The sequence below is a fragment of the Acanthochromis polyacanthus genome, chromosome 19 (assembly GCF_021347895.1).
Source record: "Acanthochromis polyacanthus isolate Apoly-LR-REF ecotype Palm Island chromosome 19, KAUST_Apoly_ChrSc, whole genome shotgun sequence".
Taxonomy (NCBI): Eukaryota; Metazoa; Chordata; class Actinopteri; family Pomacentridae; genus Acanthochromis; species Acanthochromis polyacanthus.
In genome coordinates this window covers 13,643,607-13,670,655 of record NC_067131.1, presented here as the reverse complement: position 1 = coordinate 13,670,655, position 27,049 = coordinate 13,643,607, and the positions used below count along the sequence as shown (strand labels likewise).

The window sequence follows — 27,049 nt, the reverse complement described above, 5'->3', positions numbered from 1 at the left end:
CATTCCAAGTCAAAGCATCACTTTAAAAAAGGCAAATCAGTTGACTTAAAAGCACTAACATAAAAACCAAATGCTTTGTGCGACCTTCTGCACAATTGTCATTTTTTTCTACATTAACTCGAAATTGTTTGTAGCTCCTCATCTGGAGAGGAAGCAGAGCAGGGTTGGCTGATGATTCAAGTGAATCACACAGAGATGACAGTTTTATAAAAAGGGTAAGTAGGACATTTGAATGTATCATCTGTAAAGTGCCTTGAAAAATCTCTAAAATCTCAATTTGAAATGTTGTGTGTGGGCGGATAATTCCCCAAAGCCCATCTTCATCTGCGCCTAGCTGGTTGATTTTCACGCAGCCAGCAGGATTTGTCTCCCAACCGTGGTGCAGAAATAGAACGGAAAAGATACTCATTCTACTACTTTCTGGTTTGTTTTGATAAGCTTTGGAGATTAAAAAAAAAAAAAAGAATACTAGCAGGCCTACATCCCTGTTGTGAGTGACACACCCAGCAGGAGGAATTAAATAAGGTCTACCAACCTTAAGACTAAAAAACTAACTTGGGAAAATTATGCTTTCGTGGGATTTGAAGAAGCAAAGCTGGGGGAAGAAAAAGTAGGGCAAAAGTCTGCAGTTGTAAGGTTTGTAGGGTGGAATAAAGTTAGCCTTTTACGCAAACCTGTGTGTCTCCACAACTTCTGAAAATCTCATTTGGTTTTATGAAGAGAGAGATTCTGGAAAAGCATCCTTTCCAGGTCCGCTCTCCAGTCTAATCTTTGTTCATTCCCACAATCCCCACACTCGTTGCCAGAGCTCAGACTGGAAAAGTGACATTAGACTGCTCAGTGCAGGTACTAATGTGAGGATTAAGAAGAGATTAACAAGCTCTTCTTAATTCTATTAAGAGTAACTACGGCGCGTAGAAGCCTAGACTCGGCCAGTGGAGAAGTTCCAGCAGCTAGTGCACGGAATAATTTAATTAAAAAGCAAAATAGCTGGCATAATAACACCAAAGAAAAACAGTATGCTGTGTTTGGTGCATTGACTTTTATTGTTCCTTATGCGTATAAAATGACAGTGCATAGATAATCAGTGTTATAGTTCAGCCCTTAATGGAATTAGAACAATTATAACACAAAAATACACATTCACAGAAGTAGATAGCATCAGAAGTATCATCACCCCCATCTTCTGTTTTCAGATGGTTCAGTCCAGTGCAATAAGCAGGGAAGGGGATGGGAGAGCGAAGGACTGGCAAGTGAAGGCGTGACTGAAGAAAATCAAAGAGAGAGAAAGTGACAAGGCAGCAATAAGTGGTGAAGAATATGTGAGAAATTAAGCGATCAAACCATCCAAATGTAATAAAACATGGTTTGACCTCAAGAGTGCATTCACTCTAATTATGAACAGAGATATGAATGGTGTGAATTATGGAGAATTAAATATGGAACAGAACCACATGGAACTTAACTGACTGATGGACAGAAAAGCTCAAACACTCCTTCACAAAGTCAATGGAGCTGCTTCACTTTTAGCAGTAATATAAAATTTCTGATTTCAATGTCAGCTTTTCTTTTTCTGTTTCACTTTTTTAATCTTGTGTAGCATTTTTACTGCCATGGCCTGCGATCATTCAGCCATATCACACTTATTTTCTATTATTACCTCTCCCTTTTAGTCTCCATAAGCTGCAGCTTTTATCTTCTCACAAACTCAGTGAACTCATATTCTTGGTTATCTGCCAGTGGCATTAGTAAAATGGACAGACAATGTGGCAGGGGAAAGAAAACTTTAATTTGAAATATCTCAAAGAAAAAATACACCAGATGAACAAATAGCACCCTTTTGCTGCTTTAAATTACTGTTATTCAGGTTTACAGGGACTGCGTACCTGCTTTAAATCACAGATCGTATGCTTTACAGTTGGTTTATTTGGGGGAAAGAATCTGTATTAATAGTCAGTAGCTGTTGTGTGAACTTACATTTTCTTAACAATGTATTTCATTTTGTATTATGATCCCTCAGACAGAGTCTTTATACAGGCCTGGAAGGCATCTATCAGATCTTTACAGCCTTCTGCTCCCTTCTCTCTGACACTGAAACACAAAGCCAGGTTAACAAAACCAGTCTCTACTCATTCACAAACATTTTTAACTTGTGCAAAACACATGGTGTAAATATGAAACACATGAGAAGCTACATCACCTGAAGCTGTGGGCACTTTCAGAATATCTCTAAATATAGTGCATCCCAGGGATTATTCCACTGTAATGTATTTCAACTCAAACCTCCGCTGCAGCTTTTATCTGCATTTAGTGAAGAACATGAGTGAATAATCTGTGCAGCAGCTCAGTGACACTAATCACCGCTGCACGTGGACATACGCTGAATATCTGCGGCTTCTTGCACGTATGTAACATGAACCAACAGCCTTGAATACCTGTCTTCTGCAATACATGTGGAATCTTAAACCGCAGATCTATTTATGCTTCTCAAGACATTGAGGTTACTGTAGGGACCCAATGTAAATGTCATTGCACTCAGTCGTATGATGTAAGGTGGACTTAACAAAAGCTGTAAACAAGTTTTCTCTATTAGAGTTCTCATCCTCAGGCATTCAAACAGGTTGAACCCAGATGACAAGTGAATATGAATACAATGGATATTAAGCGCTGAGCTTGATAAGTTATAACCAAGGTTGCACTTTTATTCCTGCTCTTATACTCGCCAGACATTGTCACACTGGCTGGAGAAAATGAACCCACACATTTTATGATATTGAATGTAAATTTGTGTAATAAATGCTATTTTCAGTGCAAATCATTCCTGTCTGAACTCACCATTTATCAACGTCCTCTTTGATAACCTGGCACGGTGCCGGCACGCAGTCGTTACAGTCTGGCATGTTGACAGACGAGAGCTGGGGTTTGTGGAGGTGTTCTGCTGTAAGAGCTGCAGTCAAGTACGAACGGTGAGGGAGGGGAGGGGGGAGGCATGACAGTGACTGTGTGTGACAAGCTTAACAGAGGGAGAAGTCAAGAAGTCCACTGGAAAAGTGATCACTGGCAAGAGATTACTCAGGAAGTGTGTATTTAATAAGAAATTTTGACTTTAATTCCCAGCGCTCCTATTCGCCTCGGTGTTTTTAAGTGATTTCTGCGTCTCTCTTGTGTCTTGAAAAATAATTCACAGGACCTGTTGTCATCATTAAATGCATGACTGCAAGATAAAACATCTAATTTAATCTTTAAGACAAACCTCTTGAGTTGCAAACACTTTTTGATCGCAATGTTGGTAATTGCATTAATTCATAATTATGTGTCATACAAACTCAATTTTCTGCATTAATTGATTTGAAAATGAATTGGAATGACTTATTGAAATTTATTTGAACTGAAATTTTCTTCATCTTGAAGATAGAACTTCTGATTTAATGATTTAGATAAGCCCTTTAAATTACAAATTTTGACGGGGTGGGTTGATATAATAATGTTGGTAATTGCATCAACTAAATATAATCTGTAGTTAAAACACAATTTTCAACATTAGTTCAGTTTGAGGTGACTTAAGGAAATTCCTTTGAGCTAAAAATGTCAAAGTCAAAATTTGAAGTTCCTTTTCCTCCCCTGCTTACACAACTTTTTAAAAATTATTTAATTTGTCAACTTAAAAACTTAAGTAAGTACATAATACTTCAATTTCAATTTTAATGTATTGTGGAAATACTACTTGGAACAACTTAGTTTTTTGAGAAATCAACTTTAAAGGTTATGCGTACAAATCATTAAATAAATTAAAAAGTAACTCTCCCAATTCAGTGTAGTTTGTTGGTTGAACATATTTTCATTAGAAGTTGTCATAACTTAAAAAGACTGATGCAACTGCTGCTGCTGCTGCTGCTGCTGTTGTTGTTGTTGTTGAGCCCAAACATTATTTTGTGGAATGTATTTATGCACATCAACCTGTATGATTTAGGTATTCTCAACATTCCTTCATCCTTTCTTTTGTTCTACTCCCTTATTATCCCTCTAATGAATATGCAGATAGGTGCCCTTTTGAGTCAGTAATTATACATTACAAAAGCCTCTTAATGCCTTTAAATTACTCACCGCAGGGGAGCTAACGGTGGGATTCTCCCTGAAAGAACACTAGGGTTCCTCGCTTTGTTTTTTAACAGTTTTGTTGGCTTAAATGTTTGGACTGAGAGATGTAGTATTTGTGAAAGCATTAAAACTTTGACGTTAGCATTGAGGACGCCTGTAGAAATGATGCAACACAATTTCTGGAATAATACTGAATGTTCAGGTTTTAAAGATAAACAATAAAAGTGGACATGTGTACCATTGGTGTGATTAATTCCTACAGGAGCACATGTTTTGGACATGGGCCACTGGGGTGTGACTATGTCCTGGAGTGAGCATTACCGGTCCAGATTCAGTAAAGGCAATGAGTCCATGCTACCTTATCGGACTGAAAATGATGCATTTCCCTGTTATTTCTGACCATGCCATAAACAAAAACAACTATTTTGCTTGAGCAAATGAAGGCCCAGTTGATGAATGTGGTTTTAAAAAGCAGTTCGTTTATATATTTTTCTAAATTCTTAGGATTTTGGCACTTGCAAAAACCTGCTTAGGGGTGCCAAAACTTCCTCTGTGCAGCAACAGCAGTACCTTTGAGAGAAAGGTTGTCCAGCATTTTAAGATTCACTGGAGTTATTTTTGTCTAGCAATCTAATATATTTTATTACCCCATCGGTTCATTTACATGTATGCAACTACATACTAAAGATAAATGGTACTAAAATAGAGCAATGCTTTTCTTTCATTTAAAAAAATCATATAATTGCTTAACTTTTGAGGCACATCAACCCAATTATCTCCTCTAAATGAAAGATGAAAGTACAATAAATGTAACGTCATAACCCCTTCTTTCCAACAGTGACAATATAATGTAAGAAAAGCATCTCTCATTATCCTGGATCAGGCGTGAACTAACCGTGACGTCACCCATCAGTTTCAACGCTGAGAAAATGAGGCCTGGATTTTGCTACTTCCTGGTCACCATTTTGGATTTTTTGGAGCCAGTGACGTAAAAAGCGTCATCAAACAGGCTGGACCGGAGAACAACTCGGGGCAGGACCAGTCTATGGGCGGGCAGACTGAAGCCAGACTGCTGAAAACCTTGCCCTAAAGGATCTGTCAATCATTCCAGACAAGACTGTCTGTCAAGTATAGCCACGCCCCCTGGCTCCGCCAACTTTAACGATTTATTTAAAATTCAGTATTAATTTATTTTAAGATCGGCCACCTGATCTCTCATTTTGACCATGAAAACTAACGGGAAAAAAATCCTGAGCTGTAGAAAATCAGTCTATCAAATTTTATTTTTTCCAAAAATGAATTGGGGTCTATGGAGCAAAAGCTTTTTGGAGCCAACTCTAGCGGACGGCGTGATATTGCAAGTTTTTGACACTTCCAGGTTGGCTTCATTTTTGGAGCCAGATGCTACGTCCATCTTTATATACAGTCTATGTCCTGGATTGGCAAAAAGTATCTACAGTTTTCATGCAAAAGTATTGCAAGCAACAGTTTCCTCATCAAAATAAGTGTTATCAACCAAGCACAGAAATATGTCTTCATTTCATTTCTTTTTTTTTCAGGAATAAAGAAATATTATGGACCTCAACACTAGAAGGATTGAAATTACAGCAACATACATCCTATTTTATGATCATATTTAGAAACAAAACAAAGAAACTCTTCACTCATCTGTTTAATTCGACGGCTGCCTAGCAGATACAGACTCATCCAAACTGTCTAACCTGCAAAAACACATTTATCTGCAACAGTTCTGTGCTACTGACCTTCATCAGGCAAATGGTTTGTGCTTAAAAGAAGCCACTGTCAGCCAACCAACTTCAACCAATCACCTTCCCCACATGCTATAGGTAGGCTTGAATACCAAACATTATTTTACTATGTGACAGTTTCCAAATAAACACTCTATATAGTAATAATTATTAATGTGTCCCAAAAATGTTAAATTTCAATTGAGAGATTACTGTAAAATGAACACCTAAAGTCACCAACAGCCAAAGGGCAATCCAAAAAATATACTTCTAATATTTGCATGAGTAAATGAACCTGTAAAAACTGAAAAAAATTAATTAATTAATACGTAAATAGAACCATTGACCCATAATAAATACATCAAGGTGTCACAAAATTCCATTTGGCAAAATAAACAAACAAGAAAAGCAGTCAGAGAGCGTAGTACTCTGCCAAGGCTGTTCATTCCCCCATATGGCATAAAACAATACATTTACTTAAAATCTTTGCCACTGCTTTATCTAAATATAATGAACATCAAGGCCTCAAAAATCCTTGTAGCATCAATGTTTAACAATATAAATGGACACAACTGACAGGTCAAATGAACCGGATAGTATATATATGCACATTTATGAGTATTATGGGATGCCTGAAGCAGGACAAGTGTTACAGTGTGAGGAATCCTCTTAGAAAAATTAGAAGAAAAAAATCCTGTGCTTTGTCTTGCGCTACGCATTTTGTAACACAAAGATTAATCCCACACAACCACGAGACACTAAGAGGCTGTAAGAGTACATCAGTTCTTAATATATAGCGTTTATTAATATTTATAGGTCCTCACAGTCCAAGGGTAATTGATTAACTCTCCCCTTTCTGGATGGCAGTAAGAATGAGCTCCAGTGTTTCATGAAATATACAGTCAATGTAAATTAACCTTAGCCTTGGGGGCATTTTAAATTCACGTTTGAGTGAGCTTTGCCTGAATTAGCAACATGTTAGAAGTCACTGAACATTTTAGAGTCTAGGAAATTCATAATGACACGAAATATAGTGATGTATCGAATTGGAGGTGCTTATATTGCATCAGTTTGATACAAGACACACCAGCATGTGTCCTTTTTGTGTGTTATTGATATTGTGGGTTAAAAGAAGGTATGAAAAAAACATGAAAGATACTCTGTCACTTACGTTTTGCTTTTATATAAGTGGTTACACCAAAAATTATCAATTTTTAAGTCTGATTAAATATGATTTAACAGTAAACTATGCGGTACTAGTTTAAAATGAGCTTAAAATGAAGAAATAGTGTAGTGCTGAAGCTTTAAACTCCACAAACACATGGGGAAGTTTAACTTTTCAAAGCTGCTGCTTTTTAGAGATGGATTGATCAAAATAATCAAGTTCCTCCAAAAAACAGAGAAGCTGCAAGCTCAACCTGATTAACTTTTGCGATGATGTTGAGTTTTCTCTGAATAATATCAGTCTAGCAAGGAAACAGTTGTAGAGCTGAACTTGAAGACTGGACCAGCTGTCATGAATGACAGTGGGAAAAATGTAGCCGATGCTCCAACACCGGATGTTTGTGATTGTAAGAGCAGAGTGTCTGAAAGTCTGAAAAACCCAATTCTATCCCAGAGACGGCATTAATACGTTTTAAAATCCTCTTCTATACACTCTAGATCAGGGCTGTCAAATTCATTTTAGTTCAGGGGCCACATTCAGTCCAGTTTGATCTCAAGTGGGCCGGACCAGTAAAATCATAACATAATAACCAACAAATATTTCAAAATTTTTTCACTTTGTTTTAGTGCAAAATAGTACATTCTAACAATGTTCACATTTAATAAACTATCTGTTTACAAAACATTATGAACAACCTGAAATTTATGAAGAAAAATAAGTGAAATTTCAACAATAATATGCCTCAGTTTACAATTTGTGTATCACAACTTACAGATCAGAGTGTCTACAAAGGTGCAAAATATTTAGTCGCAGGTATCTGGAACTGAACAATACAGGGTGTCCCAATTTTTTTTTACATAATTTCATCACCTAATAATTTCTTTGCACTTTTTGTTCAAAAAAGTGTGATCATTTTTGTTTTTCTGCTGTCAGAATTAGACATGCCGTTTACTGCAACAGAAAAGGTGTTCTGTGTATTGAAGCACTCAGTCAAATGTGAATGCGCAACATGAATTTGTTTGAAAGCAGATCTGGACGTTGCAATTCCCAGTTATGTGGACAAATTACATCAAATTACCATCCCCCAGAATTTTTCATTTGAAATTTGTAGAATAAAACATTTTCCGTCCAGAATAAATCCCATTAAATAGAATTTCTTCTGTCACCCCGATATGGACATTTCACAAATTATGTCCATTTTTTTGGGACACCCTGTATTTTACAACTTGTCAAGATCTAGAAATATTTTAAATTCCCATTTATTTCCACGTGTGTAGCATTCCTGACCAGGACACCACACAAACTAAAGTGGGAACTATTATGGTAGAAGGTTAAGTTGTCCCCCTGCCTTGCAAACCAAGAAAATGTATACATTAAAAAAATGCATAAACGTTGTGGCAATGCATCAACAACAGGGTTCAACCAAACCAAACTCTGTTGTACTAGCTGCTGACTGACAGTCCCTCTGGTGGGCCAGTTTTGGCCTGCGGGTCTTATGTTTGACACCCCTGCTCTAGATCATTACAGCATCTCTTTAATCATTTATATATTTTGATTTGTGTCAGTAAGCTCTCTTTTCTGATTATACTGTTTGGTTTCACATGTAGTTTCTCTAGTTTTACTCATTTTAAACATGGTTTTGTTAAACTCTGATTAGAGCTAATCTCACAAGAAGTTCATTTTAAATGTTGGTATTGACAGTATTTTAGCTCAAGAATTCAAACTCAACACTAGAGGGCAGCAAACGCTCATATTCACACACAATGATGGATCTCTGGACAAACAGGCCTCTAAGAATAGGTGTGTGTGTTATCACTAAACAAAGGGGATCACATTTATATTCTGCAATTTACAAGTGACTATTGACTAATTAAGATGCCAATTTGCAACATGTTTTTAGTAGATTCTCTTAACTGTGTCACGCAATTGGAGACAATAACAGGTTAAAATGGTGATCAAGCCAATTCCAGTGTGGCAGAAAAGCAATGATGAAGAGCAGCTCTCAGTCTCAGCATCCAGAGATCCCTCCTACTTTATAATCAACATAAAATCCAGTGTGCCATCTGCTGGCTGAAAATAAAACCTGCATATGGAGGGGCTATGGCAGACTGGATCTCTGAATAATAAGATTTGCACACACACAAAAAAACAACAAATAAAATATAATGAGTGTTGATGTGTTTAAGATGTTGCACAATAATAAAATGCTACCGACCGGAAGAAAAATGCAGGATATTTGATTTTGATAGCAAGTTGCTACTGGTTATGAAAAAAATGCATAAATTGGATGTGAATTTGCAAAGTAGCTGCAGGAGGCCTTTAAATCTGCTTTTTATTGGAGATACTTTAGCGCTAGGATGCTAACAGAAGGGCAAACGGGTGATTGCTAAGAGTAAATGTCGTGTGGGATTGATAGGATTAAATAAGGGGAAAATTTTGGAAAAAGCGAGCACGGCTGGAAGTCAGACTAGTGAATGGAGGTCACCGCAGACACTGAGTGAGTCTCGGCGGTGAGACACGGAGGGGGAGAGGGAGGACGGACAGCGGCTAGCCGCCTTCAAAAATGGCGTCTCCGGAGGAAAATGAGTAAAAATATTAAAACGCGGCCTGCTTTTCTCTACACTTCCTCGTTCGGTTTTCACGCTTTTTTCTCGCGCTGTTTCCTGAATTTTCTCCAGCGTTAGCGACCCTCTTCGTCGCTTTTTTCCAGCCTTGAACGGCCGTGAAAAGGAACAAGGGGAGCGAAGCATTTAGGGGGGAAATAAAAGCAGCCCTGTTTTATTTTGATGCGTCGTTACTGACAGCTAGCATCTGCTGCTAGCACACCGCTCCGCTCCGGAGGGGGGTGGGAACCATTTGCATGCAAAGGAGGAGAAGAAGAAGAAGAAAAAAAGATTTAGAAATTGGGGATTTCTTTGCTCGTCTGCTGAGGGATATGATTGCTACCAACGTGGCCCTGTCAATCGCAATCTTTTCCAGTTGCTAGCAGCGTAGCCGAAACTAGCCTAAAGAAAGGGGAGGAGAGACGGTGAGAAAGGGACGCATTCAAGTCAAATGTTTATCAGCATTTCGCCCATCACCGGCCAAAATCCGCGGCATCTTCACCATGACTGCTTTCGGGCTGCCTTCGTGGAAATGATAAAAGGCGTAGGAAAAGGAGGAAGAGTGGCTTTTTTTGGAGGTGGTTGGATTATAACCCCGTAGACCCCCCTCTTTTTTCATCCAGCTTTCTCCTCCTCCCCTCCATTTCTCTTTCAATATGCTGTTTTCCACTCCTGAGGACTTGCTTATGAAACCGGGGAAAATAGCCTGAAAACGAGCACGGGAAAGACTGGATTTTTTTTTTTTTCTCTCTCCCGTAATCTGCCCTCGTCGCTTTCATCCTCATCGCACGCTCTGTACGAGGCATAAATGGATAGAAATTACCCGGGAACAGGGTTTGGTGATTTGGGCGCAGGAGCAGGATGGAGTTACGAGAGATCGGCTAAAGCAAGGTATGCGTTGGATTCAAGACAATGTGCATGCATCACTAGAGCACTGTGCAGGGCTATGATGTGACCCCATGTAAACAAATTGTCGCCATTGGCTTCATATGGAGCGCCATGCCTTGCCATTATGTGTAGTGCATTGTCATCCAAACACTTGCATAGTAATAATATTATAAACAGGGAATGGATGAGTGGAGTGTCGTGGGGGTGGGCGGGGTGGAGAAAGGAAAGGCTGCTGGATATGAATTGAATGTGATTGACAGACTTTTTTTAAGTGATGGACGTGGAGATGGAGAAGGAGGTGGGGAGGGATGGGGGGGGGGTGTCTGGAGTATCCATAGGAATTATTGTTCCCAGTGTGCAGGCCTGGACACAGATCCTTGATGGATAAATTCATAGGATTGATAGGAGTGCAGACGCAGCAAACCCCCTCCACAGCAGCCCCTCTGACAGACATCAACAAGATGCACATTAACCGAGGGGACACCATTTCATTAAACATAAATTACTACACTGCAAAGACAGCGTCAAATAGAAATCTGAAGCTGGGGTTGGCTGCTACACTGTTAAAAAAAAATCGAGCATTTTGGTTGCATTTTGCCCAAGCGTGATCTAGATAATTGCTGGTGGGTTCTGGATGTTCATTTGCATAATAAAATTGAGCCCAATTCTTTTTTTTCTTGCGACCACCCTGCAATTTGCAGCTTCTGTATTAATGATACAATAAAACCAGTAAATGCAGCGTGAATGCATGAGGTGATGGTGAAAAATGCCTGGACTGTGTTCTAGGTAGCTGCTGTGTCTTTTAGCTTTGGTTAGCAGGGGAGCTAGCTTTATGTTGCAGGGAAGCAAGTTGAGGCCTGTGCACGCAAACGTCATTGGCTTTTATTTAGCAACATGTGTGATATTTAAACGCACACTTATCAGCCCGATCACACTAGGAAGCCACCACGCTCCTCCAGGAGGTGATATTTGGCTAAACAAACCCGGGTAGTTGCTGGTGTTTGCATGCAGCTTAGCATGCATTTGCGTCGACTTGCACCATCCAGCTGTTAGCTACATGAACATAATCACTGTGGCCACAGGCTTATTATTCGCTTGTGTCTGATGTGAACTGAGAAGACTGTGATTTTTATTTAGACCTATTGTGCAGTTTGGTGACCCATGCTTTATTTATACGCAAGACTGGCCTTGCAGTTTAGGCCTACTCTCTGCATCTCTACCTTTAGCTGCTGTGCACTGCTGCTAGGCGGTGCTAACAGCAGCACAAATGCTAGCATGTTATCTGCCCGGTAGCAGCCACGCATTTCATCTGGCTTTTGTAAAGCACAAATGTACAGCAGGGAACTCAATAGAGTTGAATAAGGAGTTTGTTCAGTTTGTAAAATATAAAATGAATGCGTTTATTGAGTCTTGTGGTTCCATGATAATAATTGCAAATTAACTATCCTTTTATTTTTGCATTGTGCAGACACTACACTGCTGGTGGGACAGATTTGCATGTACAGATTTTTGTAAAATGATCATGTTTGTAATACTGTGATTCCTCAATCATACATAACACTTATCAAGAGTTGGTGTTCACCTGTAGGGTGCTGCTCAGAAGCCTTGACTTAAATATGGATGCCACACTAATGAGCTGGCATCTGAAGTGTGAATTTCTTCAATTGGAGAACTACCTCACTTGCATGTCAGATTTGGTGTATTTTTAAAAGTGAGCCCAGCTCAGACAGACTTTTCTCAAGGGTCACATTTTGGGAACAGATTAGGTTTATGTAAATGTACTCTGAAATTAATGACACTTCACAAACCCCCTCCACTCCCCTCTCTCTTCCTAGTCTTGTATATGGGAGTTCCAGATCATCCCACCCTGAGTCTGAGCTCCTTCACCGACAAGCCTACGCCACCCCACACCCTCTGCAGGGCTATGCCACCAATCACCACCCAGGGAGCTCTGGCCAAGGCGGGGCTTGGGGAGCAGCTGGACGGAGTTTGGGTAAGATAAATGTCATACCTTCCATGTCACCACCATAAGGGGCCCCGGCAATGAATTATTGTGTCTGTCCAGGCAGGCTCTGGTAGGTTATTGTCATTGAAAAATGTGCACATTATACCTGAATGGAATCAAAGTCCTTCATGTTAAAGTGTGTATTTATTTCCATACAGTTTTGCCAGCGTCTTCTGAAACTTCTGATTTTCTGTTTCCAAGTCTGTGTATTTGTTAAAAATAAAGTTAGATATTTAGAGACGGTTAAATTTAGATCCCAAAATCCTGTATTTTTTTCACCTCTCTGCAACCAACTGTTACTATTTGACTTCTTAATCAATTAATCGATTTTTAATTGTTCTATCTCTCCACCCTAAAGGTTTATCTGGGCTTTTTGACACTGGCCTGCACCATGCCAGCCCCTCTGCCCCCGATGCGTCCGTCATGAATCTGATCTCAGCCCTGGAGTCCCGGGGTCCCCAGCCTCCACCCTCTGCCTCCTCCCTTCTCTCCCAGTTCCGCACACCATCCTGGCAGACAGGTGGGGCTTGGTTGGATCTTCCCTGATGTGTTGACATTCAAACAGGCCCCACAGTCGATATGACATTTAAAAAAAACCTCCTAATGTTTGGTCGCATTATTATTCTGTTGGTGTTACTATCTGAGCATTCATATTTAGCATGTAAACATTCTACTGTACTTGTTGACAGACTAACTTTTGAATAATATAAAATATTTTTTTAATTTAAATGAATGGTTACTGAGTAATTTTGAAATGTTTTTCTTTTCCTAACAGCGATGCACACGCCTGCTCCTCCTGAACTCTTCATCTCCGGGGCCCTTCCTGGCTCTGGCTCTTTCCCCTCCTCCTCGGCACTATCAGCCTATCAACATCCAGCATCCTTCTCCAGCCGCTCCTTCCCCACCGCCTCGCTTTCCCTCCAGGACACACCCACGTTTAGTCCTACATCTAATGGCCTTCTCTCTCCACATGACCCCCTAATACACATCAAAGCCCCTTCCCAGTCGAGCCTGGGTTTTGATAGACTCCTGTCCTCGCAGGGTGCTGCTGCAGCTGCCTACAGGGGCAGCCAGGATCCCACGGGTGCCACATCAGCCCAGGCGTCCTCTGCCAGGCACCTGCAGTCGCACCAGTTCAACCTGCTGTCCTCACAGCTTCAAGATCAATCCTCCCAACTGTATAATCCATCAGTGTTTTCCTCAGCCCAGCCCCAGCCTCAGTCCCAGTCACAGTCTAACTCGGCTCAGGAGAGGGCCGTGCCCAGACAGGACAGCGTCATCAAGCACTACCAGCGGCCCACGCCAGCTCAGTCGCAGCTCTCGTCCTCTGCTGCCCACTCTCTTCAGCACTACCTCAGCTGTGGAGGGGCGGGGTACCAGCAGATTGCCACCCACCACAGGCATGCTGGCCTTTCTTGCAGCCCACTGGGTGACCAGAGCCCCTCATCTGACCACAAGCCCACCTCTCGCACTGAGCAGTATCGACCAATCATTCAGCCCCCCTACTCCTCCTCCTCCTCCTCCTCGTCTTCATCCTCAGCTGGGAAAGGTACTAAAAGCAGCTCCAGCAGTGGATATTCTTCTGGAAGTTCGGCATCATCCTCAAGAACTCCTCACACACCCCCCTCTGCCTCCTCTACCTCCTCTTCCTCCTCCTCTTCTTCTGCCACCTCTGGGGCTCATCCTTCTAACTCGATTCCCACCTCGAGTTCCAGTGCAGCCCCTTCCCGGCAACAGCCACCTCCTCAGCCAGCTCCACCTCCCCCGGCACCTCAGCAGCAGGCCCCTGCCACCTCCACTTCAGCTCCCCAGTCTCTCCCCAAATCCTGCCTCTCAGGCTATGGTTCTCCTGTACCCCCGGTGAAGACCCCCACCTCTGCTCTTACTGGTCAGACCCCGCCCCAACAACAGACACAGTCATATTCCCCCAACCAGCCACCTCCATCCCACCTCGCTCAGTCTTATGGAGGTTTTAGTTCACCACAAGCTCAAGACCTGAGCTCAGGGACTGGTGGAAAAGGCTATGGGAGTTTAGGAGGGCGAAGCCAGTCGTACTCCACTGATATATACGGAGCCGACTCTGCTTATGGATCACTTCCATCCTCTCTAGGAGGAGCAGGAAGCCCATCACTCGGCTACGGAGCGCCAGGTCACTCGCCTGCCCTTTTAAGATCAAGTGGTTCATCAGGTAGTGGAGCATCAGGGGGAGGAAGCAGCAGTGGTGCAGGGAGTGGGAACTCTGGGTCAGCAGGAGGAGCAGGAAATGGTATGACGAATGAAAGAGGTGGAGGAGGGAGTGGTGGAGGGTCTTATCATATTCCAGATTCCAGCCCCTCCCCATCAGGCAACTCAGGCATCATCCGTCCAGGGTTGCACTCCCCAGTGCCCACCTGCCCCACTCAGTCTCCTGGAGGTGCAGGCTCAAATAAATACATTTCCTCAGTTCTCTCCCCTACTTTTCTAGCCTCACCGCAGGGCTTCCCTGACACCAGAGGCCCCAGCTCTCAGCCCCAGTCGTATCATTCCACCTCCTCCAAAACAAAGGCGGACACTTCAATGCTCGGAGTGGGCTCTCAGAGATCCCAAGAGGAAGTCGATGACGATGATGAGTTTTTGATTCAGCACCTGCTGCAAGCCCAAGCGAGTCCTGCTCCTCAGGCTGCTCATCACCATCCTCAACAGCAGCCTCAACAGACATCTCAGCAGACACAGCCGCAGCCCCAGTCAGTACCCCCAACCACTGATTCAGGCAAAGGGATGAGCTATGATATGGGTAAGACTTCTGAGGAGAGGTACCACCCCCAGAGTGTCATACGTACCCACAGTGCCACATCTACTGCTGGAGTTGGAAATGCAGGTTCTGGAGGATCCATCTCAGGGCTGGACAACCAGCTGGAGATGTCCCTAAAGAAGCAGCAGCAGCAACATCAACAACACCATCACCAACAGCAACAACAGCAGCAAAGGAACGAGAGGTCTGTTGGAAGCAGCCGGAGCAGTGGAGGAAGGAGCAGTGCTGAACAAGTGCACTCCCACCTCCATCACCATGACAATCTAGGCTCCGTTGTCCACTATGGCCGAGGTGACCCATACAGCCAGCACTCCCTTGCTCCCCAGCACTCCTCACATAGTCAGCATGTGTCCTCACACTCGCAGATACCATCGCACACCCAAATGGAGCTCCAGAAGAAGTCACAGGAGCGTGCAGAAATCCCTTATCCTCGGAAAACGCCGGAGGTCCAGCAGCAGCATTCTCAGTCTCAAGCGGCTGCGTCCCTCATGGACTCTCCCACGGATCAGTCCCGTCAGCCGCCACACCTGCTGCAGTCAGTGCTGTCCCACACCACCCGCAACAAACTGGAGCCTCATCAACAGCACCACAAGATGGACTCCCACCAACAACATCAACAGCAGCACCACAAAATGGACTCTCACCGGCAGCATCAGCAGCACCAGAAAATGGACTCGCATCAACATCAGCAGCACCACAAAATTGATTCTCATTCGCAGCACCAACAGCACCATAAAATGGACTCTCATCCCCAGCAGCAGCACTCGATCAGCCAACAACAAGCTGTGATGGAGAGCGCCGGCGGGAGACTTGGCTCAAGTAAGCATCAGGCTCAGTCTCAGTCACAAACCACCCAGCTCCAGCTTCAGCTGCAGTCCCAGGCTTTGGAGGTGGCAGCGGCTCACTACAACCACGGGCCCCCACCACATCAGCACGAGCAGAGCCAGGTCAAACAAAGCTCAGTGGTCTCCTCCCTGGACATGCTGGAGCGCTCCCTCTCTCAGACCTCCAGCACAGATGTCACTGTCGCAGAAGACAGACGTGGTGGTGGACCGGGCAGCGCAGGAAGGAGTGGAGGCAGCAGTGAGCGCCACAGGCAGCAGCAGCAGGAGCAGCAGCGGCAGCACCCACCACACCATCAGCCGCAGCAGACTCACCACTCGCAGCAACACTCGGCCTCCGAACTTCACTCCTTCCTCACCGAGCCAGACATCGGCTTGTCCACGCCGTCTCACATGCACCATCTTTCACAGCACCATGCGCAGCAGCAGCAGCAGCAGCACCCAACCTCTCAGCACCAACAGACCCACTCTCACCACCCTCACACCCAGCCCCACCCTCAGCAGCAGCCCCCTCACCCTCACCACATACCCCCACCTTCTGCCTCCGCCCACTCCCAGCCACAGCCGGACCCTCAGCAGCCACTCTCAGCCCAGCTCACCCCTCAGCAGAGCCAGCTGGACCAGCAGCGCTCAGAGCAGCACCAGTTTGACACAGTCAGCCCAGTGGAGAAAGCAGACCAGAATCAACAAAGTAATCGCTTTGTACCACTAACGTCTATCTGCTTCCCGGACTCCCTCCTTCAGGATGAGGACCGCTCCTTTTTTCCGGGAATGGAAGACATGTTTTGTGCAGAGGACTACAAGTCGAGCTGCGCTGGCGGTGCAGGACCAGGCCAGGATGAGATGAACGAAAGCCATGGCGGGCAAGAAGGAATGGATTCTATGAAAGCTGGACAGAGTGCAGGCGGAGCAGGGGGAAGCAGTGGAGCTAGCTATGATATAATGGGTCACCATGGTGCAGATCAGGGTTATGAACCTTACTGTCATGGCCTGGAAGAACCCAGCAACAACACCATGACTCTGGATCTAGACTCCCTTAAAACGCATGAGCTTCCTTCCACTGTCAACACCGAGCAGCTTGGATTGATACAGTCCCAGGCCCCAGCTATGGGTATGGGCTCCAATACTGCTGGTCCTAACAACGCTGGAGCTAAAATGGCCTCTGGGCCTGGAGGAACAAGCACAGGAACTGGTTCTGGAGGCCTGCAGTCTCCGATTTTCTGCTCATCTCGTCCTAAGAAGCTCCTCAAGTCCAGCTCTTTCCACCTGTTAAAGGAGCGCAGGGACCCCAACACACTGCCTAAGAAAAGCTACGCTCAAGAATATGACTTCGAAGATGATGAGGATAAAGCCGACCAGCCAGCTGACATCCGGTTGAACAGCCGGAGGCTCCCGGACCTTTTACCAGATTTGGTGTCCAGCTGCAGAAAGGGAGGAGGAGGCGGTGGATCTCTCAGCCCGTTAATGGGCGACATTGATTTCTACCACTCTTCAGGCTACTCGTCTATGGGTTCACACTCTCTGCTGCCTCCGGAAGGACCCAAGAAGAGAGGCCGAAAGCCCACTAGGCCCAAAAGAGAGGGACCGCCAAGGCCGAGAGGCAGACCTCGCATCCGCCCCATGCCTGAGCCTTACACTCCCCGAGGCATGATGGGAGAGATGGGTGGAACAACAGTAGGAGGCGGATTCAGTGTGGAGGGACGAGGCCGGGGTAGGGGCCGTGGAAGCAGAGGTAGAGGAGGAAGGAGGGAGGACATGTACATAGAAATGAGCGGGAAGGAGCAGGATCAGATGCACCATCATCACCTCCATCAGCAGCAGCAGCTCCATCACCAGCCCCAGCAGCAACACGAGCCTATTCCACCTCTCAAGGTCAGTGGCACTCTGTCAAGAATAGGCTTGGGGATTTACATGCACAGGTTTGAGGCTAGCAAATGCAAAAACAAACGGCAGATATCGAAGCTGAATGTGGTGCTTTGTGGTAGCCTTTGCAAAAACGCACATAAAAAAGTGATTTGCATATAGGCAAGGCATTGTGAATTAACCCTCTGAACCCCAGGCAGTTGCTACTGCTGTCAGTCATATTTTTGCTCGCTGTGGTCTGATTTTTCACTGCAATATAAAATCTGGTATCTCTATGGAAACTGCACGACCATGACTGGAGGTAGAGAGAACTCAAGAATGTGTTTGTGCAGTATGACACGGTAACAATGCCATAAATCAGAAAATCTGGAATCAACATGTACAGCATTTTTGCAAGTTTCCACAGGTGTAATCAACACTGGAAAAGGTGGCTTGATATGCTATAGATAATTTACTACCTGCATTTTTTATTTGTTTCTTTTCATGCCTCTTATCTGCTGTATGTAAACACAACTTAAGCTGGAGAGTCCCTGAATTTTTGTCATAACTGTCGGTCACAGCAGTCAGTCATAGCTTCTAAGTTGCACAGAGGAACATAGATTTTTTTTCTTATTTACAGAATCCATTCAGTGCAATGATTGATTTTTTTTCCCCATTTTTTTATTAAATAATGCATTTAGAAAAAGTTCGTTTTAGTGAAATATTAGGATTTAAAATGGTTAATTTTCTCAACAAAAGTGTACACAAATGACTATTTTGGTGATAGCTGGAATACTTGAAAATGATTTGTTTTTGGAGTGTCTGTCTCTGATGAATGGTGTAACTTTGACTATTTTTAAAAGATAACATCCCTTTCAAACCTACAGGCAGAAGGTTAATGATGGTCAAGCAATATCTGCAGCTTCTGTAGTTCGTGTGACCAGTGCAGGGCTGCTACAAGCTATGGCCATTTGCCTGCCGAGGATCGTTCTTTTTTTATCTGTTTTGTGATTCCTTACTCTACTTTCACACTCACTCTTTTATTTTCGGACTTGTCATGTTTAGTGTTAGGCTCAGCTGGTCTGTTTGCCCTATTTAAATGCTCCTCTTCAAAAATGAATGAATCATGGCTTTCTAGATGTTCTGACATATGTTAGTTCAGGATAAAACGATTATATATTACTGTTTTCTTTTTGTTTCAGATCAAGTTGCCGATCGGTACCCTGTCCTCCTCTGATGCCTTGCTGAGGACAGACTCTCTGTCTGGCACGGACCCTGCTTTGTCAGACGGCTCAGTTGGCTCGGCTCCCTCTCTCGGTTTAAGTCCTGGACCTCCCTGCAGCACTGAAAGCAGCAGAAGTCAGGACAAGAACAAACAGAAGAGCCAGATGATGAGTGAAGGAGTGGATGAAGAGGGTCTGGAGGAAAGGGTAATGGCTACAGGATTATATTGTTGCTATGCTAAGCAAAGAATATTTAAAACTGCACTAAGCTGAATTTAAATGGATGTAGTTAGAGTTTATAGCTTGGCAGTTGTGGAGCTGAGCTGAATTTTTCCTTTGTGTTTCTTCTAGGGGGACGAGAAGGACTCCGAATCCAAGGCTGGCTTTGTCGCTTCATTCTTGGACTTCCTCAAGACGGGAAAGAGACCTCCAGGCTTGGATATCTCACCAGGAATGGAACCAGACAACGGCGACTCTTCACCCTGTAAATCAGGGGGTCTGCGCCCTCTGTCTCCTGCACCTCCTCCTCCACCTCCACCTCCTCCATTTGGGGATGGTGAGGGGAATGGAGGTCTGGCTCTGGGTAACTGCCCCAGCCCCAAGCGCTTAGAGGATGAGCTAAAGAGGAACCTGGAGACTTTACCTTCTTTCTCGTCCGACGAGGAGGACTCAGTCGGGAAGAACCAGGACCTTCAGAAGAGCATCTCCTCAGCCATTTCTGCTCTGTATGACACTCCTCAGCTAACGTCAAACATCCAGCCCCCGCTGTCCCCTCCGCCTCCCCAGCCTCAGACTCAGCCTACTCAGGCCCCTCTCACCCCCACATTGCAGCCCCCCACGCTTAGCCCCCAACCTGCCATGCACACTCCTCTCGCTCAGCCCCAGTCCAACGAACCGGACGTCCTTCAGGCAGAAGATGGAGACATGGATGAGAACAAAGAGGAGGAAGAAAATGAGGAAGAAAGAAGCACAGGAGGGGATGAAGAGAGCGATATGACGGAGGAGAGAGAACCACAGCTGGAAACCCTAGCTGCCCCTAAGCTTGACGGTGAGGCTCAGCCACTTCTCTGTTTATTCTCTTTTATCTATTTTGCACACTGATTTTTCTGCAGCCGAGTTTGAAATGAATGTTTTTCATGTATTTGTACATTTTTTTATTTAATTACTTGATTACATGTGGTTTTCTTGTCCCTTGTTTCTTCCAGCTCCTCTTCCTGAGATTCCTCCAGAGCCCGCCACCCCTGAGCCTCCCTCCGTCCCCCCATCTCCTGCCTCATCCTCCTCCCCCTCTCATTCCCCCCTCCCTCCCCTCTCGCTCCCCTCACCCCTACCTCCACCGGAGGAACAACGGGAGGATTCCCAGCCTCCAAGCCCCGTCGCTCCCACCTCACCCTCTCCGCCGCCGCCTCCCCCACCTGCTACCGTCCCTCAGCCTGTCAGTCCGCCTCCTCCGTCAGCCTCCTCTCCACCACCACCACCACCACCCCCACCACCACCACCTGCAGCTCAGAAGGAGTCTCCCATGCCGTCTCCGGAGTCCCCCGCCTCCCCCGAGGAGCCCCCAGCTCCGAAGATCACCTCGCTGCACCTCGCCCAGAAACAAGAAGACGCCGCCATCGTCGGGGAGAGTGAGGAGGATGAGAGCGAGAGCGGAGGGGAGGGCATCTTCAGAGAGAGGGACGAGTTTGTGGTGCGTGTGGAGGACATTCGGACTCTCAAGGTATTTATACAGCAGTCCTTGTTGTTTAGAATCACATCAATACATAAATTCTTGTACTGATCTGCAGGTGTCAGTACAGAATACTAAAAGTGTCATCTAAGTTATTGTTGAAACCAAAGAAAAAAACTTTTGGTCTTCTTCTTTTCCTTTCGGCTTTTCCCTTCAGGGGTCGCCACAGCGAATTTTGGTGCTCTTTTTTTATGTGTTTGTTTGAATCCTTCTGTAGCTGTGGGTCGCCGAAAGATTTCCCACTTAACTATGTGTTCTGTGTTTGGGCACAGCTGGCCCTACAGACGGGCCGTGAGCCTCCACCCATCTGGAGGGTGCAGAAAGCCCTGCTGCAGAAGTTCAGCCCTGAGATCAAAGATGGGCAGAGACAGTTCTGTGCCACAAGCAATGTGAGTAATGTAACCACACCTGCAAACTGTCATGTTGACTTGGATACTTTTCACAGTTTCAACTGTCATATCATAAAAAAATATTGTGCTATTCTGTATGCGTTCCTTCCAAGCTATATTTCCACATTATCATCAAAGTAATGATATTCAAAAGTTCTGCTGGTTCATAATTAAATCTATCATCTGTTTCTGGTTCAGTATCTTGGCTACTTTGGAGACGCGAAGAGGCGATACCAGCGGATATATGTGAAGTTTCTGGAGAATGTCAACAAGAAGGACTACGTCAGAGTCTGCTCTCGGAGACCGTGGCGCAGAGCCACACCTGCTCTGAGGTACTCATATTTTTCATCCAGTCCATATTGAATTAGACTTAATAGAAGAGATCCCAGCTGAGCAGTGCACTACTACCCCTGCAAATAATAAGTAGGAACCATCATGTGTATGATGACAGGGGGCCTTGGTTGACTGAAGTCTAACAGTGGAAATAGGCTATTGATTGTTGAAACATCACCATTTTGGAACCTTGTTCATAAGAAGAATTTAAAAAGCAGGTGGATTTATGTGGCCCTGGCGGGTGTGCTGACTGCTGTAGTAGACAAGATTGATTTCAGTATAAATGCATTCTGTTAAACTCAGTTTCTTCATGTCCAACAGACGCCAGTCCCTCCCCAGAATGGCATCCCCCCCTGCCACCCAGCCGCCACCGAGAGCCACGGAGAAAGAGGACAGAGTGACTCCACCGGTTCAGCGTGAACAGAGGGAGAGAACGAGGACGGCAACCACAGCAACAACGAAAGAGCAGCGAGAGAAGAAGGAGGCTCCAGCTGCCGTGCCAAAAGCCAAGGAGAGGGAGAGGGACGCCGAGAAGGAGAGAGAGAAGCGAGTCCAGCCTCAGCAGGAGAAGGTGGAGAAACGTGGCGGCGCAGCAGAACGAGGCAGAGCGAAGGAGGACAAGAAAGCGCTGGAGAGGAAGGAGAAGGAAAAAGCTGAGCGACCACCCAAGTCCAAGCCAGCCAAAGTGAAGGCGGAGCCACCACCCAAGAAGAGGAAGAAGTGGCTGAAGGAAGTACCCTCATCGTCTGACTCGGACTCATCGGATGAGGCAGCTAGTGAAAATGAAAGTGAGAGCCCATTTTAATTCTTAATGCTTGCAGTTTGACATTAGAAGTATGATGGTAGAAGGTCCCCTGCGTGGTTTTAAACTCTGTTTCTCGCCCACTCAGTGCCAGTGAAAGGCGGCGTGAACAACCGCGCCATGAGGGAGATGTTCAGGAGCTACGTGGAGATGCTGGTGAGCACAGCCCTGGACCCCGACATGATCCAAGCCCTGGAGGACACAGACGGTGAGACCTGCACACACTGCCTCCTCCACATAGTTACCAGCTGAACTTCCTTTAAAAATCCCCTGACACATATGAGACAGAAATAGATTAAAATGCTCCAATGCAGCCTGGATTGTGTAAGAACATCATCTCTAACTAGACCCGACTTGCCTGTCTGGTTGCATGTTTTCTGCAGCTTAAATAGCTGCTTTGAAACTCCAGTATTGGAGCATTTTCATGGTATTTTCAGAAGCGGGAAGTTTGGGCAGGTTGAGCAAACATCACCGCCACTGACAAGTGTCAGCTGCCAGGTTTTAGGTCAAAGCCTCCAGCTGGACAAACTTCACCCCCAGTAGCAGTGGACCTTTATAGTATTTGGCATGCTTATTTAGATGAATGTTTTAATGGTTTTTGAAATTCAGATAAACAAGGTGTGACGGGTGGGAGGGAGGCCCTGGGAGTGCGGATAGATCAGCAGCCAGAAAGAGCTGCTTTGAATTTGTCCTTGGTATTAAAATGATTGGCAGCTGCATGAATGATGACTAATGAAAGCTCCTTTACCTTGATTGGCTGTCAGATGAGCTCTACCTCCCCCCAATGAGGAAGATTGACAGCATCCTCAGCGAACAGAAGAGGAGGTTGTTGAGGAGAGTCAGCATGAGCTCTCAGCACCAGGTAATCTGCCCTCAATGCGCCGCTTCTCTGTCCGATCCTTCTGGACGGAAATAACTTTTAAAATGTTTACTTCATCTTGCTGTTTACCCTCCATTTCCAAAGACACTAAGTTTTTCTTTCTGTAAAATATGCTGATGTTTGTGGTGCCAGACTCATTTGAAGGATTCCACTGCTGAAACAGACATCAGATAAATTGGTTAATCAAAAAACAGAAAAGTAGTGAATAATTTATTAATCATTTCTCAAGCAAATATGGCAAACTTTACTGTTTACTGCTCTTTTTTTCCCCGTTTTTTTATTATCTGTACCAGATCAGCATATTTACTGCTGCTGGAGGAAAAAAATACACAAGTATATCAATTTTCTTGTTACGTTTATCTTTATGTAACTGTTCTGTGTCTGTTCCTACCTCTTCCATTACAGGAGGTCCTGCATGCTTATCCCCAGATCATCGTAGACCCCCTGGACACAGGAGTGGTGAGGATCCGGCTAAGCGGTGACGCTTACAACCGCAAGACCCTCAACAGAGTCAAAAAGACCCTGCCTAAACCACAGGTAGGCGTGCGTGAGAGCTATTTCAGATTGAGCCGTCATCAATATTTACATTTTAAAGAAGAAACTGAGAAGTTCTGTTTTGTAGTGTACAGTATTTCAGCTGATTCCAACATTTATGGTTCAGAAAAAAGCCCAATACGAGTACAATTTGTAGAAAATATTTGCATCGTGCAGCAGGATGAGAAAATATAGACACTGAAACTACAGCATTGACAAAATTAACCACTGCAGTGAAGAGTGGGTGACAGAAACACCTGCTGCAAGTTTCCAAACCTGCTCTGTTTTTGCTCCTTTTTTTCTCACTGCGAGATTAAAAGATTTAATAAAACTGACCCAGTCTTGATTTGATTTCTCTCTTATAGGACCTTAAACTGTCAGCCGACTCGTACCGGATCTACAGTCTCTACCACTCTCTGCATCACTATAAATACCACACCTTCTTACAGTGCAAGAAAGAGGTAAGCAGCCATGTTCCTACCGACACCGTGAGCTCCAGTCCTGTTGGTTTATTGATAAGATTTTGTCATTTTGGAGCTCGAGCCGCCATATGCTTTCTTTTTGGCTTGGCGCCCCGGTTTGGTCACAGTTGTGTGTCTGTCTCTCCCAGACCAACACCATTGAGCAGGCAGCTGAGGACCCGGGCCAAGAGGAAGTGGTGCAGCAGTGCATGGCCAACCAGAGCTGGCTGGACACCCTCTTCGGCTCCTTCATCGAGCTGCTCACGCTCAGCACCAAAGCCTGATTCGATCGCGTAAAGAGACCGACTTAAAAAGTGAGAGGATTTTAAAAAACAAAAAGAAAAATGGAAAGAGATGGATCCCACTGTACAGCCCCCTGACCCTCTTCAAATCTCTAAGGCCCTTGACGAACACAAGAGGGTCTGTTGACGTGACCTCGGACACTGGCCTCTGTTTTTTTTTTTTCTTTTTTCCCTTGTTGTTGATCAGTGACTAAAGAAATGTCTTACTTTGTGAAACCCCACCGGATTAAGGGGTCGAGAGGGAATTTACCATTGATTTTAAAAAAAGAAAACGAAAAAAAAGGGAGAGTCGCGAGGTGGACGGACGGAAAGGAGGAGGAGCCGCGATGCCAAGTCAACGGAGGAGCCACTGACATCTTGTTAACTGTGTGTCATAAAGACAATAGTTCAAAGAGAAACTATTACTGCTTAGTTTTTACATAAATTATTTTTTGAAAAGACTAACATCAGCTGTTGGCTTTTGAAAAGAGTGGAAGAGGGTGAGAATGCTTTTTAAACTGCGTGTAGAGTGTGCTGTGAGCAGCGTGATCACGGACTCGTCCACGGATAGAAACATGAAATGTGTAATAAATGCTCTCTCTCTCTCTCTCTCTCTCTCATTCTGTGCTACGTGAAGGGCAGCACCAGTCAGCTGTGTGATAATATATAAACACATTTTTATTATTTATATGAGGAGGTTTTTAACTTAAACTCTCACAAGCGCTGGTTTTTGCTGCCCGAACATTTGAAATACCTTTTTATTTTCCACAGGTTCAGTATACAATCATAACCCACATATCCAAGTCGTCTTCCCTCTATACAAAAGAACAGATGTCGAGAAATATTGTATCAAATACAGTGGGTGTAAAATAACGAGAAAAAAAAGGAGGAAAAGAAAAAATGGAGAAGAGAATGGCAAAATCTATTTGAAACTTAACATTGTTGTGCTTCAGTTCAATCATCAGTCATGCAGGTGCAAAGAAAAAGAAGTAAACTATCCATTTCCCCTGTGGGAAGAAGGAGTATAAATAAGTAATATTTAAAGAGGAAATAGTCATTTCATTTTTATCATTTTGATGTTTGTGCATACTATGACTTATTTTGAAAACAATCTAATTTTCCATAAAAAAGGAAAAAAGATGTGTAAATATTGTACAGTTCTTGATGAAATTCTTTGTCCTTCTGTACATTAACTCTCCTGTATTTGAGAAACAAATAAAATCTGCAAAGAACAATCGGTTTCGTTTCCCTACTCTGTGTGTGTGTGTGTGTGTGTGCTGTTGAACATCCATCTCTGTGAGGACATTTTTGACTCGTTTACACCGTAGAGTAAGAACATTTTGGCTGGATCTCATTTAAAAGACTTTTTGGGCAGTGAAATGAGATTAATTGAAGTCATAGTTCACATAGAAAAAATGTGTTTCTTGTTGTTCCTTGAGTTGGATGTTTGATCGTGTATGTGCAGAATCTGATGGCAGAAAACTGAATGTATTTTGGGTTCATTCTGGGCATTTTCCACAAGTTTCATGTGGAAGACCTCCAGAAAACTCACCAACTTCTGGCATTTTTCAAAGAGCCAATTTGAAGAACTTAGAAATTTATATATAACAAACATGTTGTGATACACAAATATGACTTCTAGAAGATGAATTTATTTCTTAAATGAGATTTTGTCGGACTATTTGTTGGGGAGACACTAAGCAGATCTTTGATTGTCCTTGTCCAGCAAATTTTAACCTTTCAACTCTTAATTTCCTGCATTCTGATTATTTTTTTCCCCATTTTTTTGTGTCAATTTATGGTGGCAAATGTCATAAAATGTAAAAGTCTTTCATGTTTTCATTTAGGGGGACCAGTTGCATTGTTAGACCTGAGTTTCCAAGGTTTTAGCCCCAGATTCTTTATGAACAGTCCCACATCTAAATCTTTTTTGATAATTTATTGTAATTTGCTAATGTAAGAATGCACTACTCATCTGTTATTCTGATTATGTGTTAAAACCACCAAAAACAATTTGATACAGCTGACCAGCAATATGTTATAGGATGTAATTTTCTGATCTGTTTACTGAAGCCCAAATATTTTCCTGTCTTGTCGAGTGTTTTTCTCACAGAGACTTTTTCGGTTTCACAGTCTCACAGCAGGATGCTTCCCCACCACTGCATACAGAAAATAACCTCTATCATCATTAAAGTGACAATTTACAACAACAGGTGGCCGAGTAGCAAGGAAAACACATTTTATATTTTCATTCTAAATTGCTGTAGTTCTACAAGTTATGACGTGGCGACATGACAGAACTTTCTGAACCACAGCAGCTTTGCTCTGATTAATTTCACTAGTAATTTACTGTATTTGAGTTAGTACTTTATGGGTGAGCTTTTTCTGTTCACCAGCACCAGGATATATTCTCATGAACCATTTACAGAGCCCAA

At 43.9% G+C, this 27,049-nt stretch overlaps 1 protein-coding gene across 1 annotated transcript; it reads left to right on the top strand.

Annotated features, from left to right (window-relative positions):
• The first annotated feature begins 9,361 nt into the window (after positions 1 to 9,361).
• Positions 9,362 to 25,849, top strand: prr12a (proline rich 12a). Its single transcript, XM_022219768.2, has 15 exons — positions 9,362 to 10,505; positions 12,338 to 12,495; positions 12,866 to 13,027; positions 13,283 to 18,012; positions 19,185 to 19,412; positions 19,557 to 20,253; positions 20,411 to 20,925; positions 21,207 to 21,323; positions 21,522 to 21,655; positions 21,978 to 22,444; positions 22,547 to 22,666; positions 23,223 to 23,320; positions 23,744 to 23,875; positions 24,238 to 24,333; positions 24,483 to 25,849. The coding sequence occupies exons 1-15, from the start codon at positions 10,423 to 10,425 to the stop codon at positions 24,615 to 24,617; spliced, it is 7,872 nt and encodes a 2,623-aa protein (XP_022075460.2). The 5' UTR covers positions 9,362 to 10,422; the 3' UTR covers positions 24,618 to 25,849.
• Positions 25,850 to 27,049: the final 1,200 nt, after the last annotated feature.